The sequence below is a fragment of the Helianthus annuus genome, chromosome 6, assembly GCF_002127325.2.
Source record: "Helianthus annuus cultivar XRQ/B chromosome 6, HanXRQr2.0-SUNRISE, whole genome shotgun sequence".
Classification (NCBI taxonomy): domain Eukaryota; kingdom Viridiplantae; phylum Streptophyta; class Magnoliopsida; order Asterales; family Asteraceae; genus Helianthus; species Helianthus annuus.
Window position 1 is genome coordinate 27,785,814 of NC_035438.2, and position 13,480 is coordinate 27,799,293.

Here is a 13,480-nt window from a genome sequence, read left to right on the forward strand (position 1 = left end):
CTAAAACCGTAATCCTTTGAGTTCCAAGCTTCTTGATCTTCAACCCCAATAATTCTTCGTATCTTCTGTTCGTGCGGCTCTATGTGAATTCCTGAAAACACCTTTCTTTTTATTTTGTCATGACATGGAATGAATTAGTTTCAACTTCCAGCCATTTGGCATTAGTAGTCCCCCAACTTTGGTAAACTATTTTTAAATAGCTTTCAACCTTTGCACTTTAGTCCCTTGAGTTTATAAAATAGAGGTAAGTGGCCTCGACCCAATCACAAAAAATGGTTGCAATTTTTATTTGGTCACTAGCGCCACCACTCTGCCCAACTGGCTGGTTATTTTCATATTACTCGTTTTCACTCCATTCGCACCAGTACCTAGCAAAACACAAAACAATATAATATAATACTAAAACTAAATAAAACAAATAAAAACTAGACAAAAATTATACACTTTACACGGGACAAATGTGTGTATTTTACCACTTATCAAGTTGACTCCCGAACCTCCCGAAAAACGAGCGATAAGCAGGAAGCATTTTTTCAGATATCAATATTCGAAGTTCTTCACGAAGTTGAGCATCAGAGACCCTCCAAAGAGACTGTACCCTGTAAATTTCTTCAAACATATGTTAAAGTTTTTGAATAAGAACTTATTTAGACGCACTACTTATCCCCCATCAACCCCTTTATCCTTCAAACACATCAATGCTTTCCCCCATGCTGATCTAAGATAACTTGTGTGCCATTGACGAATTTGCCCACGATGTGTCCGAATCCACCGATCACCCAAAAGATTTCTAAGCTCGAAATCTTTTACCTTTTGAACAATGTAAAGGATGTTGTTCATCAAGAATATGTACCGCAGAGCGTTATCATCATACAATCTTGATTTCTCTTCAAGGTTCGCTTCTAAAGAAGTAATTAGTGATAGCAACTGACATGAAATAGAAGATAAGGTATCACCACTGTCGATATCATCGGGTAGTTCAGAATTCAGATCATGATCTTGACTATTTGTCAACAGGGTGTTCAACGTTTCGTTATAATCAACCAGTAATTTAATATAATTCATAACATAACGTGTTACCGGATGAATCTCCCCACCCCGTAAAGCTCTTCTCGAATTTTCCCCCTTCACAGCATTCTCGAACTCGACAAACGTCCCAATCGTTGCTTCACCCAACCCACTTGAAACAACCTTCACTTCATTGCAATACAACTCACCAGAATCATCGGAAAAAAGCATTTCAAAATCCAGTAAAACATCTGCAACAACATCATACATGTCAAGAATCCGAAATAAAAACCTATGAGATATATATAAAATCGTATAATCACTTTGCGCCTCAGGTACAAAAAGCTCGATGCTTTTACGCTTTGCGTCTTGGTTTTAGACCTTGTCGCTTTTGTGCGTCTCTTGTTTTTTAAAAGCAAGATTAGACCGATTATTGAAAACTGAAAAAAACCCAAAATATTATTACTCAGCCATTTGCATTTTGCTGCAGAACTTTTAATCAGCCATTTTCGTCAGAGCATTCAGTAGTCTGCAGTCTCTGAGAGCATACTTGGGGTACTCCGCGACTGCGCCTTTTCCATAAATGATTCTGTTGTGGCCATGAGATTTAATTAGTTAATAATAAATTTTAAAAAAATACTAAATCTTATATTATGTTGAACATATGAAAATTCAAGTCTAGCAGGGTCGGTGGCGTTTTGTTGCCGCTACAACTACTTCAGCTACAACCCTCGTTGCCTTGGCTAAAGCCATTGAGTGTCATTTATCATCTTCTAGATGCATTTGGGTCCCTCCATTCTCGTCCTTGTTCCTAGCAGCATTACAAAAACACACGATATATAAATAACAGGTCAGTTTATGTTATAACTTATTGCTCATGGGTCATACGGCTAAATTTTAAAAAGCTTAGCAAATATGGACTTTTTAAGCAAATAATCTAAAGTTTTTATTATTTCAATATACTTTAATCTTTCTTTGCTAGATTACCCAAAACACATTCCAAGTTCCAACCCATGAATAAATTACCCACTTTATGTCACAACCCCCGATCCCTTGTACAAACACAGGAACGGGCGGCCGCGAGCCAGTTTCGGTGGTATTGGGTATTATCTAATTTGGCAGCAGAATTTTCATCAGGACCGTAGTTAGGAAATATTTGATCAGAGTAAATACCACATTTTCATAATATTAAATACATGGGATAAAACCTAAGTTTGCAGTACACACATTTTCATAGGAATAAATCCTATTTTATTTAATAAAAACATCTATTTTATTTTAGGTAACTTTATTGCCACTTTTCCAAGCCTTCAATGCTCTCCAGCTGGCTTTTATTGGCTTCACACTAAGTTACCTGAAACAAGTGTTTAAAAACATTTTATCAGCAGGAAATACTGGTGAGTGAATCCCAGTTTAATCAAGTTTTAATAAAAACCATAGTACAGTATTGAGGGCGCATCCGCAATTATATTTGTTTCAAAGTCATATCAATTACCACCACACGGTACTGTCGTTCCGACTTATGGTCATGTTACTCCTTACCAGGTTGTAACAAATTTTGTATACAAAACCCCAAATTTACCGACTGTAATTGTATCCTTACAAATACTCAATAATTGTTTAATGTATAATTAATGAAGTGAGGTTTTGTAAAAGCATTTAACAAAAAGAGGATTACTCACATTGCTGTTATAGGGCTTTCCTTTGTGACTTCCTAGTTATAATCTAATTAAATAAACAATGCACACGTGTTAGTATAATAACCCATTTTAACATTAGTAATACCTTCCCCGAGACGGCATTCCAACGACTACGTCGGGCAGAACCACGACAGCCGTTTCGAAACCCTAGATCAATCGGGCAGAGTATCTAATACGTATCCAGGGGTTATGATACTTACAACGAGGCAGAGCTTCGCTAATTAGGGGGTATAATGCCCGGGTATAGGGCCTACACTACAGAAATTGAGAGAGAAATTGAATTCTGAATGAATTGGAATGGACAGCCGATGCCTCCTATTTATAGTTGTTGATTTCGAGTTTTACGCAGCCCGTGTAAGACGTAGCTAAGGGCTACACGGCCCGCGAGGTCCAGAAAGGCGGCTAGAGTTTGCTGAGTCATTGACACGTGGCGGCTTGTGGCGTCTTCTGGATATTGAGCTGTCGCGGCCCGCGTAAGTCGAAGACATAGTCTTCGCGGCCCGCGATCGATGCTAGAATCTTGTTTTTATTAAATTTTTATAATAATAAAGGTATTCGGGATCGGTTTTCGTATACGGGATGTATTTTAGGACATATTGGGGTATTCTAAATATATTAGGGGTGTCAGAAGTATTTTTGAAGGGTTGATATATCTTGGTATAATTCCTGGATTATTTAATAGAATATATAATGTACTCACATTAAGTATAGTAACCCATTCCACTTTATCCCTACGTCACGAGATAGAACCCCAACGAATTTAGGCAGAGCCTTGACATACGTTACGGGGCCCTACGTCAGTCGGACAGTGTCACACCCCCAAAATCCACCTGCGGAGTATCACCGCTTGGGAGCGTGACTGACCAGGATCAAGCCACCAATCATATTGAACATGTAATTAATATTAAGTGAAATAAATGTAAACCATCCATTCAATACAATAGGTGTTCAAAACATAACCATAGTTCAAAATGTAGCGGAAGCATAGTAAATAATCCAACAATAGTTAATAGTTTTAACTGTCATAATAGTTCAATGTAGAAACCACGATCCTTGTCCACAACGACCCGCTTCTCCAGTGCAAGCTCCAAGTACCTAACGACCTGCAAGGCATGTAACAGAATGATCAACAAACTAGTTGAGCGAGTTCACAGTAAGTAAGTGCGTAACAGTAAGTAACGGGTGGCTCTACTGGGCCAATAGTAAGTTATACAGGTGGGGGCTTCCCATGTTATGTGACCACTAGACTATTCGTATTATCCCTGTTCTTCGTCCGAGAACAGAAGCGCGTATAGGGTAATTGAAAATATGACCACGTAGGTGTTATCCCAACCTACGGAAGAAGTAAGTAATGCGTACACGTAGGTTTTACGTGCGTATCCTTTGTATCGAGGATAGTAATGGCATATGACCACGTAGGTGTTATCCCAACCTACGGAAGAAGTAAGTAATGCGTACACGTAGGTTTTACGTGCGTATCCTTTGTATCGAGGATAGTAATGGCATATGACCACGTAGGTGTTATCCAACCTACGGAACCACGTAGGTGTTATCCCAACCTACGGAACCGTCCTGACATCCGAGGACTATGATAGGTGATAGTCTAGGAAAAGCTTTTGTACGTTATTAGTCAATTGAAACCTTTAACCCATTCCCACGACCCGGGAATCCCATGCCTTAGTAGGAGTGTGAACTCACCTTGGTTTGCTCGGTATGCTAAGTTAAGTGCTCACAAGAATTCAGTCAAGTCCTATAGCGTGCACATATATTCAATCAGTTTAGACTCGCAACGATTAACATATGTCCTAATGTCACACAGTGCGTTTGGAAATCAAATCATCATGTAGTTCAAGCAACTAATTGCATCAATACAGTTAACAGGGTTAACATGTTAGCAAAACTAATATGGTTAACTGAGTTAATAAGCTTAACTCAGTTAATAGGTTAATCACGGATACGTATTAACAGAGCTATATGCATACATAACAAGGCTGACAACCTAACATGTTAGCCACCGAACAGGCTTATTTATAAAAGTTATGACAATGTATGGCACTATTAAGCATAACATTCGAGTATCAACAGTTAAACGAAGTTAAGACAGTGGACATGGCCTTTATAAATTCAGTCACCATAACACTTAACAAGGTCGGACATGATCCCCTCAAGAAAACTCGGACCATGCTTGTGAGGTCAAGAAACTCGGACCTGGATACCCTCCTAAACTCGGACATAAGTGTATGAATTAAACTCGGACTAAACAACACCTTATTAAATTCGGACCTTATGATTCCTTATACTCGGACTTGGCATCATAACAATAAACTCGGACCCAATCACTTTAAACTCGGACCAAATGTCTTACCATTAAACTCGGACATTTAAGTTAAACTCGGGGGGGGGGGGGAAGGGTCTCCTTCATTAAACTCGGACAAGGGAGTTCCTTGTCCACAAACTCGGACCAATTGGGTCTTTAACAAAGTCGGACATCTAAGGGGGTTTTAAACTCGGACCTTTCACATGAATTAAGATCGGACCAAATGACATTATAATAAACTCGGGTGGCTTCAATACTAAACTCGGTCCAACTAAAGTCATTATACTCGGACTTAACGTTAAACTCAGACAACATCAAGCACATTAATAAACTCAGGCAAACACATTTCAATTTCCTATTAACAATCATAGCAGTTACGTATATCATACGAATAACCCTAATTCCAATCATATGACGGCAAATAAACAAGATTGTTCAATCGATTGTTAAACCACAACAATTATCACCATGATACCTATCAAGCATGCATCTAATCACCATTGCAATCTCAACTATCTAGGATTAAATCACAGAATATTATATGAGAAGCTAGGGTTTTCCATGAACACAAAAGTCAAGAAATCAATAAACAATCAATCATGAACAATGATTAAACAATTACCTTGAATGATTCTAGAGGAGTAGAGTGATCAAACTCGTGATGATTATCTTGGTGATGATGATGGTGATGAGTGCTAGAGCCAAAGAAGTGAGAGTACGTGCTTTGGTTTTGGTGAAAGTGATTAGTGAAAAGGGGATTAGGGTTAAGTATAATCAAGTTTACTAATGGCTCTCTACACCCCTAACTAATATAATTTACAATAGTACACCATCTCATAACTATTTCATAATTCCACCACCAAGTTTACACATTTGACAAGTTTCACAAATACAATCAAACAATCAAAACATAAATCAAACAATCAAAACATAAATAACTTCATGGCAATCAATACATGATCGTGCAATAAATACAAAATAGAAATCTTGGAAATTCGAGTTGTCACATTATCCCCAACTTAAAAGAAATTTCGTCCCGAAATTTGGTACGCACTCACTGAGGAAGCTAGGTAAGTTACATCGTTCACTGGTTTTCCTGGGGTGTCACATCATCCCCCCGTTGATTTGGAATTTCGTCCCGAAATTCAGTAGTAGTAGCTTCAGCCTCAGTAGTGGATATATTGGTTTCGAATAACTGGGGGTACTTTTCTTTCATTTGATCTTCGCGTTCCCAGGTATACTCCGGGCCACGCTGGGAGTTCCAACGAACTCGAACAAGAGGGATTCTCTTGTGTTTGAGGACCTTAACATCCCGGTCCGTGATTTCAACTGGTTCCTCGACGAACTGCAACCGCTCGTCGATAGTGAGTTCCTTAAAAGGAACTATAAGGGTCTCATCTGACAGGCACTTCTTCAGATTCGACACATGAAATACATTGTGAACTGCACCGAGTTCAGGAGGTAGGTTTAATCTGTAGGCTACTTTGCCAATTTTCTCAATGATCTCGAACGGTCCGACGTACCGCGGATTTAATTTGCCTCGTTTGCCAAAACGAACCACACCCTTCCAGGGTGAGACTTTTAGTAAAACCCGGTCCCCGACCTGAAATTCTAATGGTCTCTTACGCTTATCCGCGTAGGCTTTCTGACGGTCGCGTGCTGCCGCCATGCGTTGCCGTATCTGTGCAATCTTTTCTGTGGCGTCCACTACAATCTCTGGACCCGTAATTTGACTATCCCCCACCTCTGCCCAACAGAGAGGTGACCGGCATTTACGTCCGTACAATGCCTCGAATGGAGCGGCTTGAATGCTGGTGTGATAGCTATTATTGTATGAAAACTCCACCAAAGGGAGGTGCTTTTCCCAGCCGTTGCCGAAATCGATAACACACGCTCGAAGCATGTCTTCTAGAGTTTGGATAGTTCGCTCAGACTGCCCATCCGTCTGAGGATGATATGCTGTGCTCATGTCTAATCGTGAGCCGAAGGATTTGTGCATCGCTTGCCAAAGCTCTGACGTAAATCGTGCATCGCGATCTGAAATGATGGAGATGGGCACTCCGTGCCTTGAAACAACTTCTTTCAAGTAAATGTCTGCTAAAGTAGAAAACTTATCCGTTTCTTTAATAGCCAAGAAGTGAGCAGACTTTGTGAGTCGATCAATGATCACCCAGATAGTGTCATTCCCACGCTGGGATCTAGGTAAGCCCGTAACGAAATCCATGGAAATTTCTTCCCATTTCCACTGTGGTATCTTGGGTTGTTGCAGTAGACCTGCTGGTTTCTGATATTCAACCTTGACTCTCGCACAGGTCAAGCACTTGCCAACATAGGTGGCGATGTGGGCTTTCATACTTGGCCACCAGTATGTTGTTTTGATATCGTGGTACATTTTATCCGCACCTGGATGTACCGAGTAGCGAGACTTGTGCGCTTCGTCCATCACAAGTTCCCGTAGACCGCCATAAAGTGGGACCCAAATACGGCCCGTTACATAGTAGGCGTCGTCTTCCCTTTGTTCTAATCGTTGCCGTGATCCGCGTAAGGCTTCAGCCTTGACGTTTTCGGGCTTCAGTGCTTCTGTCTGAGCAGCTTGTATCTGTGCAGGAAGGCTAGACTGAATCGTAAGCTGTAGCGCTCGCACGCGCCGATGTAAAGTGTCCTTTCGACTGAGGGCATCAGCCACAACATTGGCTTTGCCTGGATGGTACTTGATGGCGCATTCGTAGTCGTTAAGTAACTCGACCCATCGTCGTTGACGCATGTTCAAATCCTTCTGCTTAAGGATATGCTCGAGACTCCTGTGATCGGTGTAAATCGTGCACCTGGTACCGTACAGGTAGTGTCGCCATATCTTAAGCGCGAAAACAACAGCTCCCAGCTCTAGATCGTGCGTCGTGTAGTTTCGTTTGTGACCCTTGAGTTGCCGAGAAGCGTAGGCTATCACTTTATCACGTTGCATCAACACACATCCAAGACCCTGGATGGATGCATCACAATAAACCACGAAGTCATCCGTGCCCTCTGGCAATGAGAGAATAGGTGCGCTGCAAAGCCTATCCTTTAAGTACTGAAAAGCGGTCTCTTGCGTATTACCCCATCTGTAAACGACACCTTTCTGTGTTAGCATAGTAAGTGGTTGCGCGATCTTAGAGAAGTCTTTAATAAATCGCCTGTAGTAACCCGCCAAACCCAAGAATTGGCGTATTTCTGTCGGTGTACGCGGTGCCATCCTGAAGGTTCACGGTAATCAATTTCACATCCTGAAGGTGCCATCCTTCTTTTTCACCGATAATTTGTATCCAATAGTTCTTGTAGCTCCCCAAGGCGAAGAGATAGGTCGGATAAATCCCTTATCCATGATTCCTTGTAGCTGCGTCGGTGGTTCTTCCGATTCTGGTGGAGCTAAGCGATACGGTACTCGAGCCATGGGTGCTGCTCCTGGAGCGAGCTCGATTTGAAATACGACTTGACGATGAGGCGGTAGACCAGGTAAATCTGTAGGAAACACCTGAGGAAAGTCGCGTATAACTGGGATATCCTCCAGCTTCCTTTCCTTTGCTGATGCATCAGTAACGAGAGCCAAAATGGCGGTATGTCCCTTACGTAAACATTTCTGCGCCTTCAAGAAAGATATGATGCCAACCACAGCACCACTCTTGTCGCCTTGAACTTCGAGAGGTTCTTGACTGGAGCGAGGAATACGAATAATCTTTTCTTTGCATAGGATTTCTGCTTGCTGTTGTTGCTGGAGATTCTGGTTTGCAGGACGTGGGGTCCTGTATCCTTAGCTTCATGGCCCATCTTGAGACACCTCTGGCAACGTCCCTCGTTGCACTAACCACCGTGGTGTCTGTTGTATTAGTTTCACATTGGGTGAATTCCCCGATATCCACCCTGCCCCTGACCACCAGAGGTTGGCTGACTCGGCTCTGGTGATCACTATTCATGCGCTGCTGCTGTGCTTGAGACCGAACGGTAGCTGAACCCTTGCTGGAATACCCATCCCATTTCCGCTTGTTGTCACTAGGGGTAGCGGGAGTAGCAGAAGAGGTAGCGGTAGTAATAGCGCTGATACAACTAGGCAGCCTGTTCTGTTCCACTGCTTGATCCGTGAGGCGATAAGCAAGACGCTGAATGTCTTGGATATTGTTGTGGTTAGCCGGTGAAGCATGGCTCTGAATCTCTGAGGCTAGACCTTTGAGGTACAATTCGATACGCTTGTTTGGAGGGTCCACCATGGTTGGACACAAGATGGCCAGTTTCGTTCGACCGTTTCGTATGAGCTTCAATTTCTGACCCCGTCATTTTCAAATGGTAGAGCTCCACTTCCAACTTGTGGATGTCATCACGCGTGTAGTATTCCCTTTTAATGCGTTCTTTGAATTCGTTCCAGGGGGTGGCGTTAGCAGCTGCCAACCCTAGTATCTGTACTTGCGCGTTCCACCTGGTTAGCGCGATCCCTACCAAAGTACCAGTGTCGTACTTGACCCTGCGAGCCTCAGGGCGTTCACACATGAAGTTCTTGAATGTGCCACTGAATGTGCTTGGACGACAGTCCATGATGTTCTGGAATGTGCAGAGAGGTTGATGTGCGTTCTGACCCGTTGCGCGAGAAAGATGGGTCAAGATTAAGCGCGAGAGTTGGGTCACGAGAGTAGGATCTAACGTCCTAGGATAGGTTTGGAATAGCAGGTTATACCTCCTGCTGGTGCGACTGCAAGCGCCGCAGCGACTTGTTCGTTAATGAGAGCCGTCAACTGGGCTTGTGTCATGTCAACACGTCCAGACATGATCGAACAGTAAAGGTAGCATAAGTATGAATGGTTCGCGAGTAATACGATGACAGAAAAGTGTAAGCACATAGGTGTTCTTAAGCAATAACAAGTAGTGAGCAAAGTAACGTAAGCATACTACGAGCAAAGTTCTATGCAATTCTAACAGGTAGGCAATAAACATAAACCTTATTACCTAGGATGTTGAGTCTTGCACGTGGAGCGAAGCGTCGTTGTGGATCGTTGAGAGCACTGTTCTGGTTATAGTCTGGTTTTAATAAAAATGTTTTCCCATATCAAAACCAAGTTCTCTATAACCAATGGCTCTGATACCAATCTGTCACACCCCCAAAATCCACCTGCAGAGTATCACCGCTTGGGAGCGTGACTGACCAGGATCAAGCCACCAATCATATTGAACATGTAATTAATATTAAGTGAAATAAATGTAAACCATCCATTCAATACAATAGGTGTTCAAAACATAACCATAGTTCAAAATGTAGCGGAAGCATAGTAAATAATCCAACAATAGTTAATAGTTTTAACTGTCATAATAGTTCAATGTAGAAACCACGATCCTTGTCCACAACGACCCGCTTCTCCAGTGCAAGCTCCAAGTACCTAACGACCTGCAAGGCATGTAACAGAATGATCAACAAACTAGTTGAGCGAGTTCACAGTAAGTAAGTGCGTAACAGTAAGTAACGGGTGGCTCTACTGGGCCAATAGTAAGTTATACAGGTGGGGGCTTCCCATGTTATGTGACCACTAGACTATTCGTATTATCCCTGTTCTTCGTCCGAGAACAGAAGCGCGTATAGGGTAATTGAAAATATGACCACGTAGGTGTTATCCCAACCTACGGAAGAAGTAAGTAATGCGTACACGTAGGTTTTACGTGCGTATCCTTTGTATCGAGGATAGTAATGGCATATGACCACGTAGGTGTTATCCCAACCTACGGAAGAAGTAAGTAATGCGTACACGTAGGTTTTACGTGCGTATCCTTTGTATCGAGGATAGTAATGGCATATGACCACGTAGGTGTTATCCAACCTACGGAACCACGTAGGTGTTATCCCAACCTACGGAACCGTCCTGACATCCGAGGACTATGATAGGTGATAGTCTAGGAAAAGCTTTTGTACGTTATTAGTCAATTGAAACCTTTAACCCATTCCCACGACCCGGGAATCCCATGCCTTAGTAGGAGTGTGAACTCACCTTGGTTTGCTCGGTATGCTAAGTTAAGTGCTCACAAGAATTCAGTCAAGTCCTATAGCGTGCACATATATTCAATCAGTTTAGACTCGCAACGATTAACATATGTCCTAATGTCACACAGTGCGTTTGGAAATCAAATCATCATGTAGTTCAAGCAACTAATTGCATCAATACAGTTAACAGGGTTAACATGTTAGCAAAACTAATATGGTTAACTGAGTTAATAAGCTTAACTCAGTTAATAGGTTAATCACGGATACGTATTAACAGAGCTATATGCATACATAACAAGGCTGACAACCTAACATGTTAGCCACCGAACAGGCTTATTTATAAAAGTTATGACAATGTATGGCACTATTAAGCATAACATTCGAGTATCAACAGTTAAACGAAGTTAAGACAGTGGACATGGCCTTTATAAATTCAGTCACCATAACACTTAACAAGGTCGGACATGATCCCCTCAAGAAAACTCGGACCATGCTTGTGAGGTCAAGAAACTCGGACCTGGATACCCTCCTAAACTCGGACATAAGTGTATGAATTAAACTCGGACTAAACAACACCTTATTAAATTCGGACCTTATGATTCCTTATACTCGGACTTGGCATCATAACAATAAACTCGGACCCAATCACTTTAAACTCGGACCAAATGTCTTACCATTAAACTCGGACATTTAAGTTAAACTCGGGGGGGGGGGGGAAGGGTCTCCTTCATTAAACTCGGACAAGGGAGTTCCTTGTCCACAAACTCGGACCAATTGGGTCTTTAACAAAGTCGGACATCTAAGGGGGTTTTAAACTCGGACCTTTCACGTGAATTAAGATCGGACCAAATGACATTATAATAAACTCGGGTGGCTTCAATACTAAACTCGGTCCAACTAAAGTCATTATACTCGGACTTAACGTTAAACTCAGACAACATCAAGCACATTAATAAACTCAGGCAAACACATTTCAATTTCCTATTAACAATCATAGCAGTTACGTATATCATACGAATAACCCTAATTCCAATCATATGACGGCAAATAAACAAGATTGTTCAATCGATTGTTAAACCACAACAATTATCACCATGATACCTATCAAGCATGCATCTAATCACCATTGCAATCTCAACTATCTAGGATTAAATCACAGAATATTATATGAGAAGCTAGGGTTTTCCATGAACACAAAAGTCAAGAAATCAATAAACAATCAATCATGAACAATGATTAAACAATTACCTTGAATGATTCTAGAGGAGTAGAGTGATCAAACTCGTGATGATTATCTTGGTGATGATGATGGTGATGAGTGCTAGAGCCAAAGAAGTGAGAGTACGTGCTTTGGTTTTGGTGAAAGTGATTAGTGAAAAGGGGATTAGGGTTAAGTATAATCAAGTTTACTAATGGCTCTCTACACCCCTAACTAATATAATTTACAATAGTACACCATCTCATAACTATTTCATAATTCCACCACCAAGTTTACACATTTGACAAGTTTCACAAATACAATCAAACAATCAAAACATAAATCAAACAATCAAAACATAAATAACTTCATGGCAATCAATACATGATCGTGCAATAAATACAAAATAGAAATCTTGGAAATTCGAGTTGTCACAGACAGGGTATCAGTGATTAGGGGTTAAAACACTTAGAACGGGGCAAGGCTTTGGAGTTTTATAGGGGTGAAATACTTAAAGAAAATAAAAGAAATATTAAAGAGACAAAGAGGGAGATGGCGAGAAGGAGCTGGAGAGGAACAATTGAATTGTGTGAAAGACTGCTATTTATATTCTTCTTTTGAGATTGGCTTCCACGGCAAGGTGTACACGTACTCCCCTAACATTAATTTCTATGTTTTGGCTCTGGCTTCCACGTACATACATGACTTTCAAATTTCAAATAGGAATTGTTTTCATGCACACGTATTGTCTCAAAATTTCAATATGTTAGTTTAATTTTTATTATTATTTTATTATTATAATTAATTTAACTGCTTCACTCATTTGGCGCTTATAACTTATAAAATATGGCGTTTTATAAAATGATGAATATGCCATTGGAACGAGAATATTTTTATCTACATTTTGAATCAAGTTTCATTAAAAACGGAGTAGGTTCAAATATAATGTATTTTTATAAATTAATTATTAAACGGTTCCTACGTTCGTCAAAATACCTCATATTTCTTATCGGTCAATTTACCCATGATGCATCCTTTTAATAACATAAGTTTTTTTATATATTTTATATAAATTAAAATTTTGGGAATGTTACCCAACTCAACCCACCAGACCCATTAACCTGTCAGAAGGTAAGACGATGTACTGATTGTTCCGATCATTATACCCTTATAATAATCAAACTCAAAATCAATAACCATAACATGCTTGTATAATTAACAAATTGGTAGTGGTGTAAATCTTACCTGTATATGCAAACAAA

General features: G+C 40.8%; 1 protein-coding gene across 1 annotated transcript; it reads right to left on the minus strand.

Annotated features, from left to right (window-relative positions):
- Positions 1-337: 337 nt before the first annotated feature.
- LOC118479524 (exocyst complex component EXO70E2-like) lies at positions 338-1,278 on the minus strand. Its single transcript, XM_035974081.1, has 3 exons — positions 854-1,278; positions 474-599; positions 338-368 (listed from the first exon to the last, which is right to left on the minus strand). The coding sequence occupies exons 1-3, from the start codon at positions 1,276-1,278 to the stop codon at positions 338-340; spliced, it is 582 nt and encodes a 193-aa protein (XP_035829974.1).
- Positions 1,279-13,480: the final 12,202 nt, after the last annotated feature.